Consider the following 19011-nt stretch of genomic DNA (forward strand, 5'->3'; position numbering starts at 1 on the left):
TGACATGGGACTCGATCCCGGGTCTCCACGATCACGCCCCGGGCTGAAGGCCGCACTAAACCGCTGAGCCACCCGGGCTGCCCAAAAGATACAGTATTTTAGAAACATTATGGTCTTCATCGCTTTATCCTGTGTTGTCGTAGAGTCTATAATTATAAAGCCTAAAACCTACACATTTCAGTAGCAACTGTCAAGTCACCAATTTTGCTTCTTTAAATCCCCCTTTACAGCTTCAGCTTCTACAACACAATCCCACAGCTAATCACTCCGATGTCACAGGTGTACACACAGAATCGCTCTGAGGAATGGAGTTTGTGGTTAAGCTTTGGAATGGGTTGTTGTAGAAGACTTAATGTTGGCAGAGTTCTGCTTAGAAGCAAGTAGCATCCCTGCCTGGCATGGTTTAGGCATGGTCTTTGCACCACACGTTGAAAATAGTCCTAGGAGTCTGAAGTTTTATTATAAAAGAAGTCCTTTTCTTGTAACATAAACCCTTACCCCAGTGATTCTCAGCCAGGTGTGATTATACCCCCTCAGGGAACATTTGGAAAAGTCCGAAGATGTTCTTGGATGTTACAGCAGGTAAGCCCGACTGGAATCCAGTGTATAGAAGCCAGGGATGCTGGTAAACACACGACAGTGCGTAGGAGACCCCCCCACAGCAAAGAATCATCTGGCACAAAACTTTAATGGTGCCAAGGTTGTGAAATCTTGCCTGAGCCCAAAGCATGATTTTTTTTGTTGGTATGTGCCACCAATTGCTGTGTTTTCTAATCCTTGAATTATCAGCTCATAGGCTGATAAAAATATCACAAATAGAAACATTTCCATTACTCATTACTCTGTCAGTAGGCTGCAAATATGCTATAATTGGGCATCAGTAAAAATAATTAAATAGTGGGCATGTAAAGCCGTTATACTTTCTCAAACTCCCCATGTAGCAAGCAGGGCAGGCAGTATCAGGACCCGGAGGAAGAGAGGCTGAGGGGATCTCTCATCATTGGTCCCTAAGTACTCTAAAAGAGACATACTTCACACACCAGTGATATTCTCCGGAGTGTATTTATTATATCTCTGAGTGACAGTAGTTTTCAAGATACTTTTCCTTAAAATAATGTGGCTATAAATCTCATTAACTTCTTTCAGCATCCTATTTTCTATGAGTCTCTAAAAATGACATGGATTGATTGCATTGGTTTCCCCATTAAAATTTTCAGGGAAGAACTTTTCTTGTCATTCTCTAAACTCAGTATTATCCCTCTGTCTATTAAACCCTGAATTACTGCTCATTTTGCACCATATTAAAAGTGTCTAGAAGTCCTCCCTGATGGGGAAATCTTTTTCCTGTTCCACCCTGTGATTATAGAGTCATACAAGTATTTTTCAAATTTCTTTTCCTCTGTTTTAGTGTTTGCATATCTGGGACTGATTTATATACAGTTTCTCTATTCTTCAGAAACTCAACACAGAATTAGCACTATGTAGAAATGAAGTTAAACCATCTCTTTCTTTCAGTTTCCTTCTATGTTCAGTTTCTCTTTCTCTACTTTATTATAGTGTTTAGCTTTCAAGCAGAAATCATTGTTGTAAGTCTGGTGTCCCGTGGCTCATCCAGTCTTATGGATTAGCTGTAGTAGGGAATGGGCCCATTCTATCTTGTTTGGAAAAAAATTTGTGGACTGCTTGGAATTTTTTGGTCAAGCACAGAGGTCCATGAAATTAAAAGGTTTGAAAGGCATTCTTGGGAAGTTGGAAAGATTTAAGGGTTTCATCTCAACTTTTTTCACTGAAGTTGACCTTTCAGTTGGACTATTTTGAGTGCATAGGGGTCATATTGGCAAAGGCATCCACCATGTCATTGGCAGAATGTAGGTTCATTTTCTAGACCGTTTAGTTCTCTCTCAATTAAGTAGTATTGCAATCCACTATTTATTAAATGCCGACCAATAACCAGTGGTTCATTGAGGATATAGAATAATTATGTATTCAGCACTCAGCCATAAGTTGTGGGATGCAGAAGTCTATGCTCTATTCCCTTCCCTTAAAGAGTTTACAGTATAGGTAGAAATGTCCTTGAAAGAGAAAGCAATGACAGGCAGCATATAATTGTTAAATGGCACAGCGCAGAATGTGAGCACATTAGGGATTCAGAGAGAAGAGATTGTGCAAGAGTTGGAAGTAGGAAGTAATACTAAAGGAAGAAGTGGAACACAAGATGGGCCTCACAGAATTAATACAGAAATACCAAGACACCAGGGTTTCACTCCTATGAATAAATGCCTGGGCTTTAAGCACCCCCTGACTTTTAGCATCATATTCGATCTCTAATTTTAATCGAATCTCCACTAATGATCTAATAAAGATCCACTAGATCCATGATCTAATAAAGATCCATAGGGTTTAATATATAGTACATGTAAGAAAAAAATCAGTTTTAGCCAAAATAGTTTTACATGTCTGTAACACATTCAAATACCTATAAGAATAACTTTTTAAAGCTACTTTTTTATCTTGAGAATGAAAATAGCTCGATTTCTTTTGGTGCCTGTTAGTGATCTGCTCATTCCCAAGCAGATGGATTGGTAGCAACTAATTTGCTATCTTACAGGCACTGTGATATATCCCAAGAAAAGCAACGTATTTGGACAACTTAGGATAATAATTTTAACTCAATGCCAAACCTTAAAACCAATGATTCTTTAAAGATGGTCTTTCTTCATAGTCAGGTATCCAGGAGATTGCTAATGAAGAGGACGCATAAAGAAAAATCAGCGCTTCTGAGTTCATTCATTCCAGTGTAATTCAAAATAGTTGTTGATTTAAGGCTTTACATATTGATGCTTTAGAGAGATACTTAATCATTGTTACTTTTTAAGTTTTTCATTGACCATTCTGTTCATTCTAGAATTCAGAAAGGTGGCCCAGTTTTGTAGGAGGAGGATTTAAGACTGGCTGCTCTTTGCCATTTAGTGTCTGAAAGTCCAGGATAAAGTGTAATGTCAACCCCACAGGTCACAATATTGTTTTATTCATTGTATCATGGAATCTTTCTTACTTGATCAATAGTTCAGACCAAAAAATTACAATAGAGATGGTCTTTTATGTTGCTGACACCTCAGAGATACTTTTAAGCAGTAATTGTTAGATTTAGAGATTGTGATCTTTTCTCACTGTCCTATATTGCCATTGTACTCTTCTGCATTTGATGCAAACCCAAACCAACTATGTGTCTTTGTATTTTATTATGTGAAAAATGAAAGCTGTCACATCTAAGCAAGATGTATTCTTGGATATTTTGAAATTCTAAAGGCTGTCTCCGTTGCAAAATGAAGAGTTCCAAAAGGAGTATTAGAAACCTAACCCACTAAATATTTCATGGTTGAATGTGGCCTCTTCTTCTTTTTTTTTTGCTTTTTGCTACAGAGCTATCCATCACACTCCTCAGCAGACATCAATTCCAGTCTTCCTCCGATGTCCACTTTCCACCGTAGTGGCACAAACCATTACAGCACCTCTTCCTGTACACCTCCTGCCAACGGGACAGACAGTATAATGGGTGAGTCATAGAAATGTCGATTCTGACCCGACCATCAAGGTCAGGGTTTAATAAGATAGGACCTCTTTTTTCTCTTCATAATTGAATAGCAATCAGGCAATGAATATTTGTCACATAACTGAATGAAAATACATGAACTAAAAAAAAGAAAAAGAAAAAGAAAAAAAATACATGAACTAACATGTATTGTTAGTTCAATCTAAACATCTAAACAGATATAGTCATTGGCTTGTCTGTAATCACTTTTTTGGTCACAAGAAACTGATATTTGACTACTTGGTTCATTGTGAGTTATTAGATGAAACAAAGGTTTAAATAGACCGAAACTACCTTGCTTCTCACACTCTCTGAGCAAAGTGAACTTTTATAAGACAAACCACTGAAGACTAGTCAGATAGGGGCAAGTTAGCTCAATAGTAGTTATTGACCACTTCCCAAATTCTAGTCACCGTGCTAAGCTCTTAACCATGACATACCAGAGCCTTCCAAAGACTAGTTCCTGTGAAATTCGTGGGGGTTATTAATAACTAGATGGCTTCACCTGCCGGAGAATGTGGCATCATGGAATCCTTCAGAGGGGAAGAACCATTTGGTTACTTATTGCAGAGGCGATGCCTGGGCATCAGGGCCAGAAATGATTCACTGCCATTTCTCAAGCAGGTTTACTAATGAATTGAGGCCCAAGCAGAGTGCTGCTTCCCAGTGAACTAAACCATCATCCTCTGGTTTCTCATGATGTCCGTTGTGATTCTCTCTCCAGACAGATGATTCCTCCCACCAGCACTCCCTCCTGGAGGGAGGAGCTAGGCAGGTGTCCGACTGCCCCCAGAGGAAAGAGTCCAGGCTGGGGAGGAGGGAGCCACCCCCTTCTGAATCTGCCTTTAACAACTTTGCCGTTCATAGGAATCACACAGACTGATGTTCTGGGGTCTCGTTAAAACCTTAGACTTCGCTGGTCGCCACTGTTCTGGTCCTAGCTCAAACTCACACCTTGCTTGGCCTCATGATTTCTTCCAGTGGGCCCCCGATGAGAAGAGAACATTAGTTGTATGTTTTATAGAGAAGAATGTGTGACAATAATCCTACTGTTTATTCCCCTTAGCTCTCTGCAGTTTTTCATTTTCTTTAGAGAGTCCATAGGAGTTAGGAAAGTGGTGTGAATCACTTATGTGGGAGAGTTTTTGATGAAAGGGAAGAGATGTGCTTTGAAATGTTGCAAATATAATTCTGCCTAGATAATACACTCCCTGCTTATTCAGTAATGTATTTCACACTTGAGATGAGCCACCTCGCAGCCCTTCACTATCATGTCTCAGTAAGAAGCAAATTTACAAGAGTTTCCATTTTCGTAACTTTTCATAACAAAGCATTTACAAATGTGTTGCATCAGTTTGACCTTGGAGAGGAGTGGACAGAGGTCACATGGGGAAGTTGGGTTGGCTATCAATGCAGTTTTGGCAGATTTGAAAAACAAGAAGAAAGAAAGAAGTGCAGAACTGAAAGGGTGAGAAAAGCATATTTCACTTCAATGTGGTTTGACAAATGGAAAGCCCCTTTCTGCAGTCATGAGGTCTTGTTATAAAGAAGGATGACCGGTCATTCATCCTCTTACACGGCAGATTTCCTGTCTACTTGTGGTTTGAGTAATTTTCTTTTTTAGGAAGGTATAAAGGTGGAGCAAAAGCTCGAGTTGAGGAAAACATGCTTGGGCATTGTTTGAAAAAAATTTTTGTTGATTGGTCTACTAAACAGTCTTTCTGGGAGAGAGGTACCCCAACTTGGGAAGAAAGAGATATTTTGAAATGGAATAATCATTCTCTATGAGCTGTGGTTAGGATGCCCACAAGTCTCAGTGGAAATGAGATTTATTTAAGATAGTTGACTCATCATTAGCCTGTGGATGAACAGGAATGTCTGCTGTCCTTCATTTGGTCTGGGCGGCAGGGGAGCAGTAGGTGACTTCTGAATGCTAACAGGCTCAACCACACACTAAAGACGGAGTGAACTTATGATATACACCACAGGGCCCTGTTTAAAGAGGAGGAAGGGTCTCAACAATAATAAAAGAGCCATAATTTTAAAGGGGAAAGTATGAGATTTCTGGAACCCAGAAAAGGGTTTTTAAGAATAACTTTATTACATAAATTAGCCCATGATCATGAGTATACTTGTCAAAATCTATTAGCAGAATGTGAGAAAGCTTTATAATCTTCTCAGGAAACAAGTGTACATGGTAATTCAGTTTTTTGGAGGAACAGACCTTTATTAACTTGCATAAATGCAGTTAGACTTTAGGATTTTGTTAAGGGAGAATATTCTGGAATGTTCTTTCTTAAAATAATACGTCCTCCAATTCCTTACATTGAAATACAGAGGAAAATTTAAATATGATAATAAGCCTTAAGATTGCACGGTGTCGAGTAGCTCGTGTTTATTTCCACTTCAATTTTCTTAGGCTTTGGATCGATTTTTAGAGTGTGGTAGAAGTCAGGAATGGCCGCATGTCTGTATAGCAAGAAGAGAAGATTTCCCTTCTGATGTTAGTGGTACTTCCCTAACAAACAGTATGGATTAATAGGATACATCTGTAGACTTTTGAAAATATTTGGCATATACTCACTCATTCTGAAATGCAGGAAATAAAGAAATATTACATTGCCTCTATCTCAAAGAACAAACAGAGCTAATTAAATAATTGGTAAATAGGGAACACATAACCTGACACATGTTTGAGATTACACACATGATTCTGTAGAAAATGACTGTAAGCACTACTAATGCTGTAAGAATGGGGTTCAAGCACTAACACATGGACATCACATTTTTTAAGTTTTCTTGGTGAAAAAGTGCAAGGCAGTGCAATCTTTTCATAAATTGCATTGATGTCTTAGGAAGCTGCTTTTTTCAGTTCAGGAGGAGATCATTACCCCACCTCTGAGCTTCCTGTTATAATGTGTCCTCCTGGCAGTCGGTGAATATCCTGAACTGATCATAGAATGACAAAATGCACACGGAGGGAGATGCAAGCTTAGAACCATCAGAAGGGGACCCCCTGGAATCAGCTCCCTTGCCCCCATTCTGGCCTGTGCATTTCAAAGATGGCAGATGCTCACCGAAGCATCGGATGACTTGTTTGGGCGGAGTGATGACTGTTTCTTGTTTTGTTTGCTTTTGCTCTTTAATGCCCAATACCATTTTTTGAGAAATGCTTAAGAAGAACAAACTCATCCATGGATTTTCAAAAGAAGTGTAACTTATTTTACTTGGGGCATAGAGTCCACTACTTTCCTCTGAAGCCTTGCCAGCAAACTCTGGAGGTTGCATTTGACATTTCTGAATTGGAAGGGCCTAGTAAGCTCCTTGGAATTATATGAATATAATGCATGGAACACAACATGGATTCTCACTAGTTCAGCAGGTATAGTACTCAGTTAAAGAGAAGAGCTAAGTCCAGGGGCTTCCAGAATTACCACCATCAGAACTTTTGAACTATATTCCTAAAACCCTTTCAGTGCAGTATTCCTGGCCATATATCAGAAGCTGTCCAGGCCAGGGCCTCTACATGCCAGCATGCACGCAGAGGAGGAAGTGTAGTGAGTGACTAGATGCCAGTTTATAGAGGATGGAAATATCTGGAGGATGCAGCCATATATATTTTGCTATCTACATATTTCCTTCTTACCTATAACGTCCAATATGTCTTCTGGGCCAAAAGGCTTGAGAGCACTGCCTCGCCTGGCACGGTCCCCTGATATTACTCAAGGACAAGAGTGCTCCAGTTCCCCATGGGAGATCCCATTTGTATACGTTCCCAGGGTGTGACCCCTGATTGTTTGGGACTACACACTCTCCCTTCCTCTCGGAGGGAAGTGGGCATAAAACTAACATAATGGTTATAATAACTATTATTGTTCCATTAGTCTTTAACTGGCCTGCTTCCTAATGCATGGTACTTCCCATGTTTTTAAACCTCAAAGCAAACAGTGTTGAAGGAACAGACTACCAAGATTGATTTAGTGCAACATATGCTAAAGATTACCCTGGAATATCTATCTGGTTCCTGAATTAATCTGGCTTACAACTTTCACTTCTAATGACATGTTTGTATGACATGATGCATTTTAGTATGTGGCTTTTCTAGTAGAAACATTATGTCCATTTCCCCCTGAGGACTTGGTTTCACAGTAATTTTATTATTAGAGTAGTCACATAATATTCACTTTGTCTTTTCTAAGAATCTTGAGCCTTCAAATACAGTTGGGTGATGAACAGGCACAGAGTGTAAGAGTAATACAGATTTTATCCAGCAGTGACATGGTATCTTAGTTACAAAGACCACCAACGGAGAACAATAAACCAGTTTGATTTAAGTCTTCTCATCCATTTCCTGCACATGGTCATGGGACCCAACTCCCCCCTTTGAATTCCTAGGAATCCCTCCTGCTAAAAATTAGTACATTGTAGCCTATTTTTGAGTCTTTATTCTAAAATCGTGTGTAGTAGGGGTGCTGGAGATACTCCTCCTTTTGTCATCTTTATAGACATGAACTCCATGGTTCATTTTAGAACCATTTTGCTATTTCTAATAGTTTAATAACACGAGGGTCACTTGGACACAGTTCAAAAACCCTTAAATTTTAAAGCAGTCATCAACTCTCAGACAAATACAGTATGCATTGTACTTCTTATTCCTTTTATATCTTCACAACATTCCCAGCCTGAGGTTATGGGGGTGCATAAAGGGATAACACATTTTCCAAATTCTGATTTTCAGTAGCCAGTCCCCAGACACCACTCATCCTAGTGTTTTGATGAGGGTGTGTTCTAATAGGAATTGATTGCTGTTTCCAGAAAGCTGAGAGTGAGACCAAGGGTGGTCCCACATGAAACCGAAGATACAGACCCTTCTTTCTGCTCCATCTTCTAGCCAGCAGCCGCACCTGTGTTCAAACCATCTGAATAATGCTTAAGGGGCTGGCAGTCTCAAATCCTCCTACAAAATTGCAGTTCCTTTTAATAACTGCTCATCTTGTATTCATATTTACCTTACCGCTTTAGAGACTGATTTTGTGTGTGTGTGTGTGTGTGTGTGTGTGTTTTCTTGAGCACGAGAAATAGATGAGAGCTAAAATAACAAGAAATCGGTCCAGTCTTTACTTAGTAGGTGCAGTACTTTTTATTACTATTCCTATTATACGTGAGCATTTTGGCAGTTTCTAATAATATGAATTGACAAAAACTAGAATAGTAAGTCGAGTCCTATCACATGAAAGCCATAATGTGGACCCGATGAGCACAAAGTTTGATTAGAAGTGTGTTTTGCCAAACACGATCCATTACTACTCAGGATAAAAAAAAAAAAAAAAAACTTATGCCATTTGAGAATTTCGGTTCGCTGACTATTTATGCCTTTTGACATAGCAGTCCCACAAAAAGAGAAATCTTTAAGAGAAGGACCCATGTCGCTTAACGTGTTTAGGGGCTCGGAAATGTGTCTTCTCCAACATTTCCTGGAACAGAACAAAAGGCATTCCAACTGAAAGGGCAAATTGGCCCCAGTAAACTGCTTTGAAATTTAAACCCTTGGGTTTGGCCTTCCAGCTGCTGCAAGGTAGAATGGCTTCATGTGAAAAAATAGTCTGTTCTTATCAGTGGCTTCCATGAGTAGCCTTTGGAGTTTTCTGAAACATTCTCATGACAACATGAGGTAAGAAGTCGATTCTAGTTTTTATTCTACTTCCTGAGTCCCAGTATCTCCCTCTATAAGAACAGTCACTAATAGAAAGTTTAGTTGGCAAGGTGTAGTACAAAAGTAATCATAACGCTCTTATCTTGTCTCTCCTAAAGTGTGATTTTATGCTGTGCATATAATTTATTTTTTAAATGTCCCTAAAATCTTTCTGTTGGTTTTTATGAAAATAAATTTTGAAAAATTCGTCATCCTCATGTTAAAGTTGTTCAAAGGAAGATTTAATCTTTTGAAAGCCACTACTGTAGCAAATTTTCTCTCTAATTGAAGCACTGTCTTGTCTTGTTTGCTTTAGGTTTTTTGTTAGAGAATATAATATTTTTTCCGGCGTGGTTCTGAAATTCCATTTCACAAAGATCTGTTTTCTAATCAAGCAGCTCACAAATTTGTTTGACAAATCTAATTTTTAGGTATCTGTGATAATATCGCTTCTAGGGGAAAAAAATGTGTCTAATTGCCCCCAAATACCATCGTAGTACGTGCTGAAAAAAATGTTAGTGTTCTCTGTATTTTCTCTTTAGAATTTTTCTTTCATTTTTAAAGAACTCTTCAATGCAGAAATTTTCATTTTCACACGGGATATATTTTCAGCTATCTCTTATATTTAAGTATTTTTAAGATTAGTGGCACCTGTGAGTTCCAACTACCTCAATTGTGTGTCTGACCCTCATTTCAAAGATGCACTTATACGTATCATCCTTAGTACTAATAACCGATATACTTTTAGTATTATGAACTTGTGATATAAAAAAGAATAGTTTTCTCAGAAGGTGGTTGTGTTCCTTTTATCACATACCAGTTTTCTTTCAGTTTTAGTAATTAACAAATGAATATGGCCATGTATGGGTTTTGTTAACCAAATAAAGCACACCTCAAAAGATTATTGAACTGACATACCCACCATATAAATATATAAAAATAGCAAGCATAATTTAACTATACTAAGCAGAGGTCAGGAGAATGAAATTATAACCTAGAGAAGCAGAGAATTCAACCTCTTGACATCTGACCCCACTACTCCATTTTATAGACCTAGAAGCAGATGAGATATTTGTCAGCAAGTGTGCTTCCTAGGATCAAAGATAGGGCTGGAAATTTTTTTTTTTTAATTATGTTGTGTGCAACAAAGTTCTCCTTTTAATTAGTTGCCTTAAGATTTCCTTTCCTTATTTCACAAAATAGTGAAAGATGCCTCCATGGAGTTTAATAGGTTTTATTTAACTACTAGGTTTATTTGCTGATGTTCAGGCCTTAATCAATGTCACATGCCAAATGTTGTTAGAGGTTGTATTAATACTGTTCAACAGAGCTGACTTTGAATTCCAGACTTTGAATGCCAGAAACTACAGCGTAGAGTAGCAGGCCTCCATTCATCTATTTTGTAGTTAAAAATACCACCGTTTAGGATGACACAGATCACTGGTGAATACATAGACTCATTTTATCTCTGGAATTGGAGATCATGGGGATTTCTGGTAGCGTAGCAGTTCAGATTTTTTTTTTTTAATGTGAACACTGACTTGAGTATGTGGAGAATACGGGGAACTTAAAATATTAAAAGTATCTTCTCTCCCAGGAAGCCAGACATCATAGGCTTTCTGTTTTATTTTGCCGAGAGGAGCACCTCGCTTTGCTATGTATCAAATTTTTGAAAAGATGGAAAGCAGGCGTAATTTACTGAGAAGACAAATCAGTTGACCCTCTGAGATAGAAAAGGCGAACTTTGAGGACTTGGGAGGCCTGAACGTACTGCACACTTCTTAGCGGTGAACCTCGTGTGCCTTCACGCTTGCTGCCCACCGTCCACCACTAACTACTCGTGGGCAAGAAGGGGGCAAGCACTGGCAACTGAAACGCTTCATCTTAAACCAAGGTGTCAGGTTTATATTTTATCTGCAAAAAAAGTAACATGAATATATTTGACATCTACCTCAGCAAACAAATTAATGCTAATTAAAGATTAATGTGTTGTAATTAGCATTAAAAATGCAATTAAATTGTGAGTAAATGGACCAGGAATAGAAAATTGTTAGACGTCTCACTGCCTGGTTTTTCATATTCTGCCTTTTGTTTTTGCAGCAAATAGAGGAAGCGGGGCAGCAGGCAGCTCCCAGACTGGAGATGCTCTGGGGAAAGCACTTGCTTCGGTGAGGAAATATTGACTTTGGACTTCATATGTACCATTGTGGAAGGGTGAACTTTAATCAGAAGTGGACATTTGGAATTGGAGAAAATGAATGGCAAATCGCTTTGATTTCTGGAAATGCTAGCTTTCTCGCAGAATGATTACTGAAAAAATTTGAGGAGGGTGCTCTGACGCTTCCAGGGAATGGCTGAGCCCTCCAGCTGGGGTCCCCACAGTGGCACCAAGCAGTCCTCAGTTATGGCTTAGTGGATATTGTCAGGGCCTTTTGGTGCATAGATTTTCTACCTTGATTTCTTATTTTTCTCTAAAATCGTACGGTGCTCATTGACCAGCTAAGACCGACTTTGCAGGGGGGCAATTCTAAAACACTTTGGGAAAGGCACTTGGGAGAAAAAACAAAAATGACCATACCTGAGGTCTGTGAAAAATTGTCACATAATTGGCACCTGGGGACTCCGTTTCTTTGTCCACTGCCGGGAGGCTAGAATTTATCATTTCTTGCATGTTCACTAGTGACGAAGTAGCACACTCCATTTGTATGAGGGTGAAGGCCCGGGATTCTCTTCAAAAGCTAGACAGGATTATTTACAATTGTAAATGGAGATTTGTTACTCTAACATTTTGTCTCTTCGGTTGGTTTCTCCTTCCCGTTGGGAGCATAAAATAAGCATTGTGACCTGAGTAGAAGTTTATACTTAAATGGGCATCTAAAGCCTTGACCTTAAGTGCCTTAATTATGGTGGAGAAGGAATTGGACAAAGATCGTAGAGATGATGTTGTCTAACCTGTTTGATGGAGGAAGAAATGGGGGCTTAGGGTCTTCATGTGGCTTACTCATGGCCACGGGGCCATGGTAGGACATGGGAGAGAAAGGAGTACGGACCCTAGTCCAGTATACTCCCCACCACCTTACATGAGCTCAGAATTCTTATTTTGAAAAACTAAAGAAATTGTTAATTTTTTCGTTTTAGAATATTAGTACTAGAGTCAATTATTACATGTATTTTATGACTTGCAATTTTTAGATGAACTGCAACGACACTGTCATTTAAAAATTGTTGATTCTTTATTCCTAATAAATGAGGGTGTTTTTTTTTTTCTCCCCGCTGTTTTAAGATCTATTCTCCAGATCACACTAACAACAGCTTTTCATCAAACCCTTCAACTCCTGTTGGCTCTCCTCCTTCTCTCTCAGGTACTGTACCTAAATCCAACCCCATCATGGTACCAGTTTATGAGAATGATTTCCCTCTTGTACTTCCTGATCTGGCAGGTGGAAACTGCCTCCCTCTAAAAGCTTAAAACATAACATTTCCAAACAGAAAAATGGAAAGGTTTGTCTTTTCCACTGCCATATGAAAGTATAGCCATTTACATCCAAAATTCTTCTTAGAAATTAGATGTTTGTAGAATACATAGGCATATGGAAAACTTCTTAAGCTTTTCTTAACTCTGTAGAAAATAGTCAACAGAATAATATATTCTAATAAGACACCAAAGATGAGAAACCCCAGCTAATACAATCAGGAATATGAATATAAATTTTATAGTCATCAAATATAGACTGTTCAAAAAGGGTCATTTCCCCCAGAAATTTTAGACTTTCTGCATTTCCTTCTTAAAGTCCACCTCACTGGCATGATTGAGGAGAACTATAATTTTGTAAATAAATTGAGAAGTAAGAGTGTGAAGTAAAATGGGATATTTGCCTTTAAAATATAACAAATTAGAATGACTTCAAATATGGCTTCAAATAGTAAAACTATAAGTTGTTGAATTATGTGAGTAAAATGTTTCACTTTTCAGAGGTCCATTTAAAAGGGGCATTGCCCTTCTAGTATAAATGCTTCCAGAAGGCCCTATCTGGTGCATGTCTCTCTTCTTGGGAAAGAGGACAGGTGGTTTCTAAAAAAGAAACTGAATTGCATCTGTACCTGATTGAAACCTGACCTTACTGTAATTTATAGGGGAGTCGCTTGCCTAAAGGCTGCTGCCTCGATCTCTCTGTTATTCCCTGCGTGCACCATTCACATGGCCCATCATAAACTGGGTTCCCTGGTAGAGAGTAGGCGGTTTTGGACTGCACGAAGCTTTCACAGGCGATGGCCATGGCTTAGGTGGGATGGAATCTCAGGCTTTTTCTGAGCCTCTGTTGACATGGGGTGGAGGATGTCACAGAATAGAGAAGGGTGGCTGAACCGTCAAGTCCACAGGGACCAATGGGCAGAATTGAAACTGAAAGGACACAGAGATGATACTGAGAGGATCATGGAACAGCCATGCAACATTCCCTTGACAGAAAAAGTACAGAAAGTTCAGGATTATTACATACTCCTGGGCCAGTCTTCGTGCAGTTAGGCTCCGGAAAATGATCACCAGTGTCAATGTCCAGAGCCAAAGAGAGACAGAGATAGCGTCGAGCCCAGCGAGGCAAGTGGTGTGGGAGACTGAGCCGGGAGAGTTCCAAGTTCCCCATTGCAAACAAAGCAGCTCTAATTTCATCTATCTTATAATTCGGTGGGGGGATCGGGAACATAATAAAGTTTGAGAACAGCTGTTTTAGTCTGGTGCTCTGATGTTACAGATGAGCGTACTGAGGCCCAGGAAGGGTACCACAAAGGTACATGAGGCTGCATGAGTGACGGTAGCAGAGCTCGGGCCAGAATCCAGTGCTCGCCATCCTGCCACTCCACCTCTAGGTTAATGATGGGAGAAGACAGTTATAATGCGTACATCATTCCAGAAAATGTCACCATCACCCAAAACCTGAGCAGCATGCTCTGTGTGGAAGACACAGAAACAGGCCACTTTTGGGGTCCTGCTAATGTACCACAAAAGACCACATATTAAGAAGAGAGAACTTTAAGAAGACGTAAATAGAGGGACAAATTGCTATTTGCACACCGGAAATAGCTGGTTCTGTCCATATCCTATCACTAAAAGTAATTGAACAAAATATCCTACTTTTATTTAGCATAAAAATACACATACATGCACAGCCAGAAATGACGGGAAGCAAGGATTTTTTTTTTTTTTTAGATGCTAACCATGCAGGGCATGAGATTACAGTGAGGCCATACAATTTTTTTCCCTTTCTTGAATTATTTCTTAGTTTCCACATAGAGTATGCTTTATTTTATATTTAAAAGTGGTTTTTGTTTCATAGGTTAGACATGTAATATGGATTGTAGCAGGAATCCAGTTTAACGGATCCCAAAATAATTCTTTTCTTCAGAAGAAACTACTTACTTATTATTGTTGTTATATTGAGTTTTTAAATTTCCTGTTTAGTGGATCACTGCCAACTAATCTTATTCCCTCAAAAAGTTTGGAAGGCTTATCCCTTCTTAAAGGTCATTTTGAAAACAAGTAGCAATGCCGTCCTTCATTGTGAGAGAATTTTGGTTCTCTGTGCAAACTGGCCTTGCACAAAGGTATGATGGAATCCCCCTTTGCATTCTTAGAAGTGCCTTGACTACATAGTGATCTCTTTTCTGCAGTAGGAACCCTTCTCTAGCTAAAATTCAGAACCAATTAAATGTTCCCTTTTAGGAGGAAGCCTGAGAGAATTCTGAGTCCCCGTCAAGTTTGAAATTGAAAATGTTTCTTCCTTGTCCCAGAATTCTTGTATGGGAGGGATTACATGTATTTATCTTAATTTTCCAAAGGAAAATCAGCATTGCGATTTCTAAAAGAACTGTTTAAAATATCTGCGAGATTGTTTTCAGATCATATAGATTTCATTGGAATCTCCATTTTAATACCAGCAGGCACAGCTGTTTGGTCTAGAAACGGAGGACAGGCCTCATCATCTCCTAATTATGAAGGACCCTTACACTCTTTGGTAAGCCTCATCCGCTAATCTCTCCTCTAGCCATTTTGTGACCGTGTTCTTCTTTTTTGCACCTAGTTACACTTTCCAAGATGCTTATCTCACTAACAGAAACTTGAGATTGGTGTTTAGCGCACAAGTTTGTTAGAGTCAGAGCTATTAGACTCTATTTGTTCCTGTTTGTAGATTATACCCCAGACACTACTACACTGTAAAGCCCCAGGGCTCCAAATACCTAGGACCAGGTAAGAGATTAAAAATCCTGGAAAGATAGCAGCATCCGTCCCATCTTTGAGAAGGATCCCTGGCAGTGAGTTAATGATTTCCTGATATGAGAGTGCTGGAGATCCAGCCAACCTGCGTGGCTGGAACACTTGAAGATTCAGTATACCTCTGCTTTTCTTTCCAGAGTGGCAGGCTTATGGGAGTTCTCCTCTTGACCTCTGAATACGAAGCCTACTATCTGTTTCCCCATTCACTCTGGTTCTTCTAGAACTCTAGTAACGTCACTAAATGCTCTTCCAGGAGCCAGTAGCTGAAATTTTCCATGGGTTTAATTAATATTATAAACACTCTCGTGATGATTCAGTGTCTGACACTCTAGGCTTTGTCAACTCATGGTGGATGTGGCTGGCAATGTGCATGAAATCACGCCACTCTGAGCCGCCTTTGGTCCGGGTATGAATCAAACGGGGAGAAGTAGCAACAAGGAACTCTTAAGTCCTTCAGGGGTGGGTTTCCCTCTTTTCATCCATATTTTGAGATAGAACATGGAAGAGACCTTGACTCATCCATCTATCTAACTGAATGACTTGTCAGCAGCTCAGAATTTCCTTTCTTCCCTTTTGGTGGCTTACTGTTTAAATTAAGGAAAATCTAAAAATGGATGTACAAAAGTAGGTGTCTCCCTTGGTTGTGGTCTTCCTTGGCATAGTGTGGGATCAAATGCCTTTGAGCCATTAAAGGCAACCAGAGGGTAAGACAACGTATACACTAGCTGCCTTGCCTACGTTCACTAAGTAATCCGCAGCCCACACCCATGTAATCCACAGTTGTCCTAAGTGTTTATCTGCATCAATTATTCGCTGGGACCCATGTATCAAAACTAGGTCATGTCCCACTATAGAACCATACAGACTCGGTTCATAGTTATGAACTAGAGCTTCAGTTCTCTGAATACTCAGCGCTCACAAGGGGACTCACAAACAGAAACTGCTCTCTCCACCAGGAAGCTGTGAGCCAGAAGGGGTGATAGGCACACACATTACTTCTTTTCAGTGCTCACATTCACACTTGGAAGTGTGTATTATTCCCATTTCTATAAATTATGATGTATTGACTCGAAGTTTCGCACCTTTTCAAAGATTGCATCAGTAACAGCTAGGAGCTTAGGGGAGACCCCCTAACAACAAAGCCCACCAAATCAGAACGTTTTCTATACCATAGACTTGACTGTATTAGGCACACATTCCTTTTGTCGGTATAGAATAGAAATGTTTTTTTTCTCATGCAATAGAGCTCATACATCTGTCTGCACAGCCCGTTGGAAATCGAAGGAGGTTGTAGCATGATCTAGTACAGAGAGGCACTAGATCTGAAGTCCAGAGACTTCGATTCAACCCTAACTGTACCATTTCCTGGCGCTGTGACACCGAGTAACTAATACTTCCTTTCTTTGAGCCTGATTTGCACATCTATATGGTAGGGATTTAATGTCTGCCCTGCTTGCCTTACACATGGAGAATGAAGAGCCAGTGAAATAGCACGTTTTAAAATGCACACGGCAGAGGGGTATGCAGATGTTTACTGGCTGTCATGGGTCATACTGAAAAAAGTGAATACACACCTATGTGTGCTTTTTCTTCACCAAAAACTATAGTCTAGGCCTTCTCTAGTTGAAGAAAACTGGATCCCACTGGCAGGAATGAAAAAAAAAAAAAGTTCAGTTGGTTTTGAATTGTATAATTTAATTACATAAGGTAGTGAATTTTATACAGAGTAAGGGCTTTGGAATCAACTAGAGGGCCCTGGTGAACAATGAATTCACATCTTTGTGATTCTTCAGTCTTGGAATCTCATACCACTTGGGTTGACAAAGTTTTTGTAATGTTTTTTCTGTGTCCATTTTGAGTTCCCACTCCCCTCTACACACACACACACACACACACACACACACACACACACACACGGGCTGGTAATAACAGATAGAAAGCAAGAAATGCTGGTAAAAAGATAGTACGCAATAAGAAATTATAGTCTGTATGCATTTACCTGTCCTTGACTGCAGAGCGCTGCATTAGCGCTGCAGAGGAGATGGACATATGCCTCAAAGAAAATAATTTGACTATAAATACATCATCTTTCCATTGTTAATTTGTTGAAATCTCTAACCAATGACTGCTAGAATGTTTCTCAAATTGTATAGATACAAAAAAAAATTTGTAAAGTAAATCTAAATTCTCTTTCAAGCAATGTACTATGGCATATGTACATTATAATGTGCTGGAAGAATTACAAAATATACTTTGTTCATGAAAAATAACACTATGATAAACCATTAACATTTTTCACGAGTTTCCTCGGAAGGTCACTGTTTTTATTATTGGCTCATGGAAATAAGATTTATTAGAACCATACATTCAGAAACCCAAAGTGTGATTTGTGTCAACTCGCATTTTACTTCTATAACCTACGCATGCATTTCAAACTAAATCAAATTTCACGTCGTTTATTAACCAACAGCAAAGCCGAATTGAAGATCGCTTAGAAAGACTGGATGATGCTATTCACGTTCTCCGGAATCATGCAGTGGGCCCATCCACAGCTATGCCCGGTGGTCATGGGGACATGCATGGAATCATTGGACCTTCTCATAATGGAGCAATGGGTGGTCTGGGCTCAGGGTATGGAACCGGTCTTCTTTCAGCCAACAGACATTCACTCATGGTAAGTGATGAAATTTGGAGACTCTTTAGTTACCATATAGAATTAGAATTTCAAGTATAAATACTACTGCTCCTGCTTTTTTTCTTTTTTAAACAGCTTTATTGAGATATAATTCACTTACCTGCTGTTCATCCACTTAAAGTTTACAACTCCATGTTTTTGAGAATGTTCACGGGATTATGCAACCATCACCGCAGTCTAAGTTTAGAACATTTTATCGCCTGCAAAAAAGAAAAGAAATTCCCATGCCAGCAGTAGTTACTCTCCAATCTTCCCTCTCCCTGGACGTTGGCAACGGCTAATGTGTTCTGTCTCTATAATTTGCCTATCGATAATTTCTTAACACTGAAATCGTACAGTATGTGATGGTCTTTTCCGACTCACTGGCTTCTTTCAGCCAGTGTGATGCTTCAGGGTTTATACATATCTCATCCTGTATCAGAGCGTCATTCCTTTTTATTGCCAAAAAAGATTCCCTCATGTAGGGATCTGTTATATTTATCCGTGCACCAGGTGGTGGATATTTGGGTTATTTTTGCTCTTTGGCAATTAGGAATAATGCTCCTATGAACATTCACGTACAAGTCTTTGGGTGGCTATGTGTTTTCATATTACTTGACTGTATAACTTGGAGGACATCCCTGGGTCATTGCTGGTGTTTTAAAGTCTTCATCTTAATGATGTCATCTAGAGGGCTCAACTTTTGTACGTTTTACAGTATTGGCATTTCAGATATGAATAGTTTGAAATTTTTTATTATTATCAAAGAATCCAAATCAATG

At 39.3% G+C, this 19011-nt stretch overlaps 1 protein-coding gene across 20 annotated transcripts in view; it reads left to right on the forward strand.

The window, feature by feature from the left end:
* LOC129514588 (transcription factor 4) overlaps window positions 1-19011 on the forward strand; it is a 356507-nt gene that overhangs the window by 310756 nt on the left and 26740 nt on the right. For 14 of the 20 annotated variants that reach the window (XM_055333281.1, XM_055333284.1, XM_055333278.1 and 11 more), the window contains 5 exons: window positions 3424-3556; window positions 11385-11452; window positions 12568-12646; window positions 15219-15295; window positions 18026-18229. In XM_055333281.1, the coding sequence (XP_055189256.1) occupies window positions 3424-3556; window positions 11385-11452; window positions 12568-12646; window positions 15219-15295; window positions 18026-18229 (561 nt within the window). The remainder of the gene's footprint in view (window positions 1-3423; window positions 3557-11384; window positions 11453-12567; window positions 12647-15218; window positions 15296-18025; window positions 18230-19011) is intronic. The other 6 variants (XM_055333282.1, XM_055333286.1, XM_055333297.1 and 3 more) reach the window with 1 other exon arrangement.

The sequence above is a fragment of the Nyctereutes procyonoides genome, unplaced genomic scaffold (assembly GCF_905146905.1).
Source record: "Nyctereutes procyonoides isolate TBG_1078 unplaced genomic scaffold, NYPRO_anot_genome, whole genome shotgun sequence".
In the NCBI taxonomy this organism is placed as follows: Eukaryota; Metazoa; Chordata; class Mammalia; order Carnivora; family Canidae; genus Nyctereutes; species Nyctereutes procyonoides.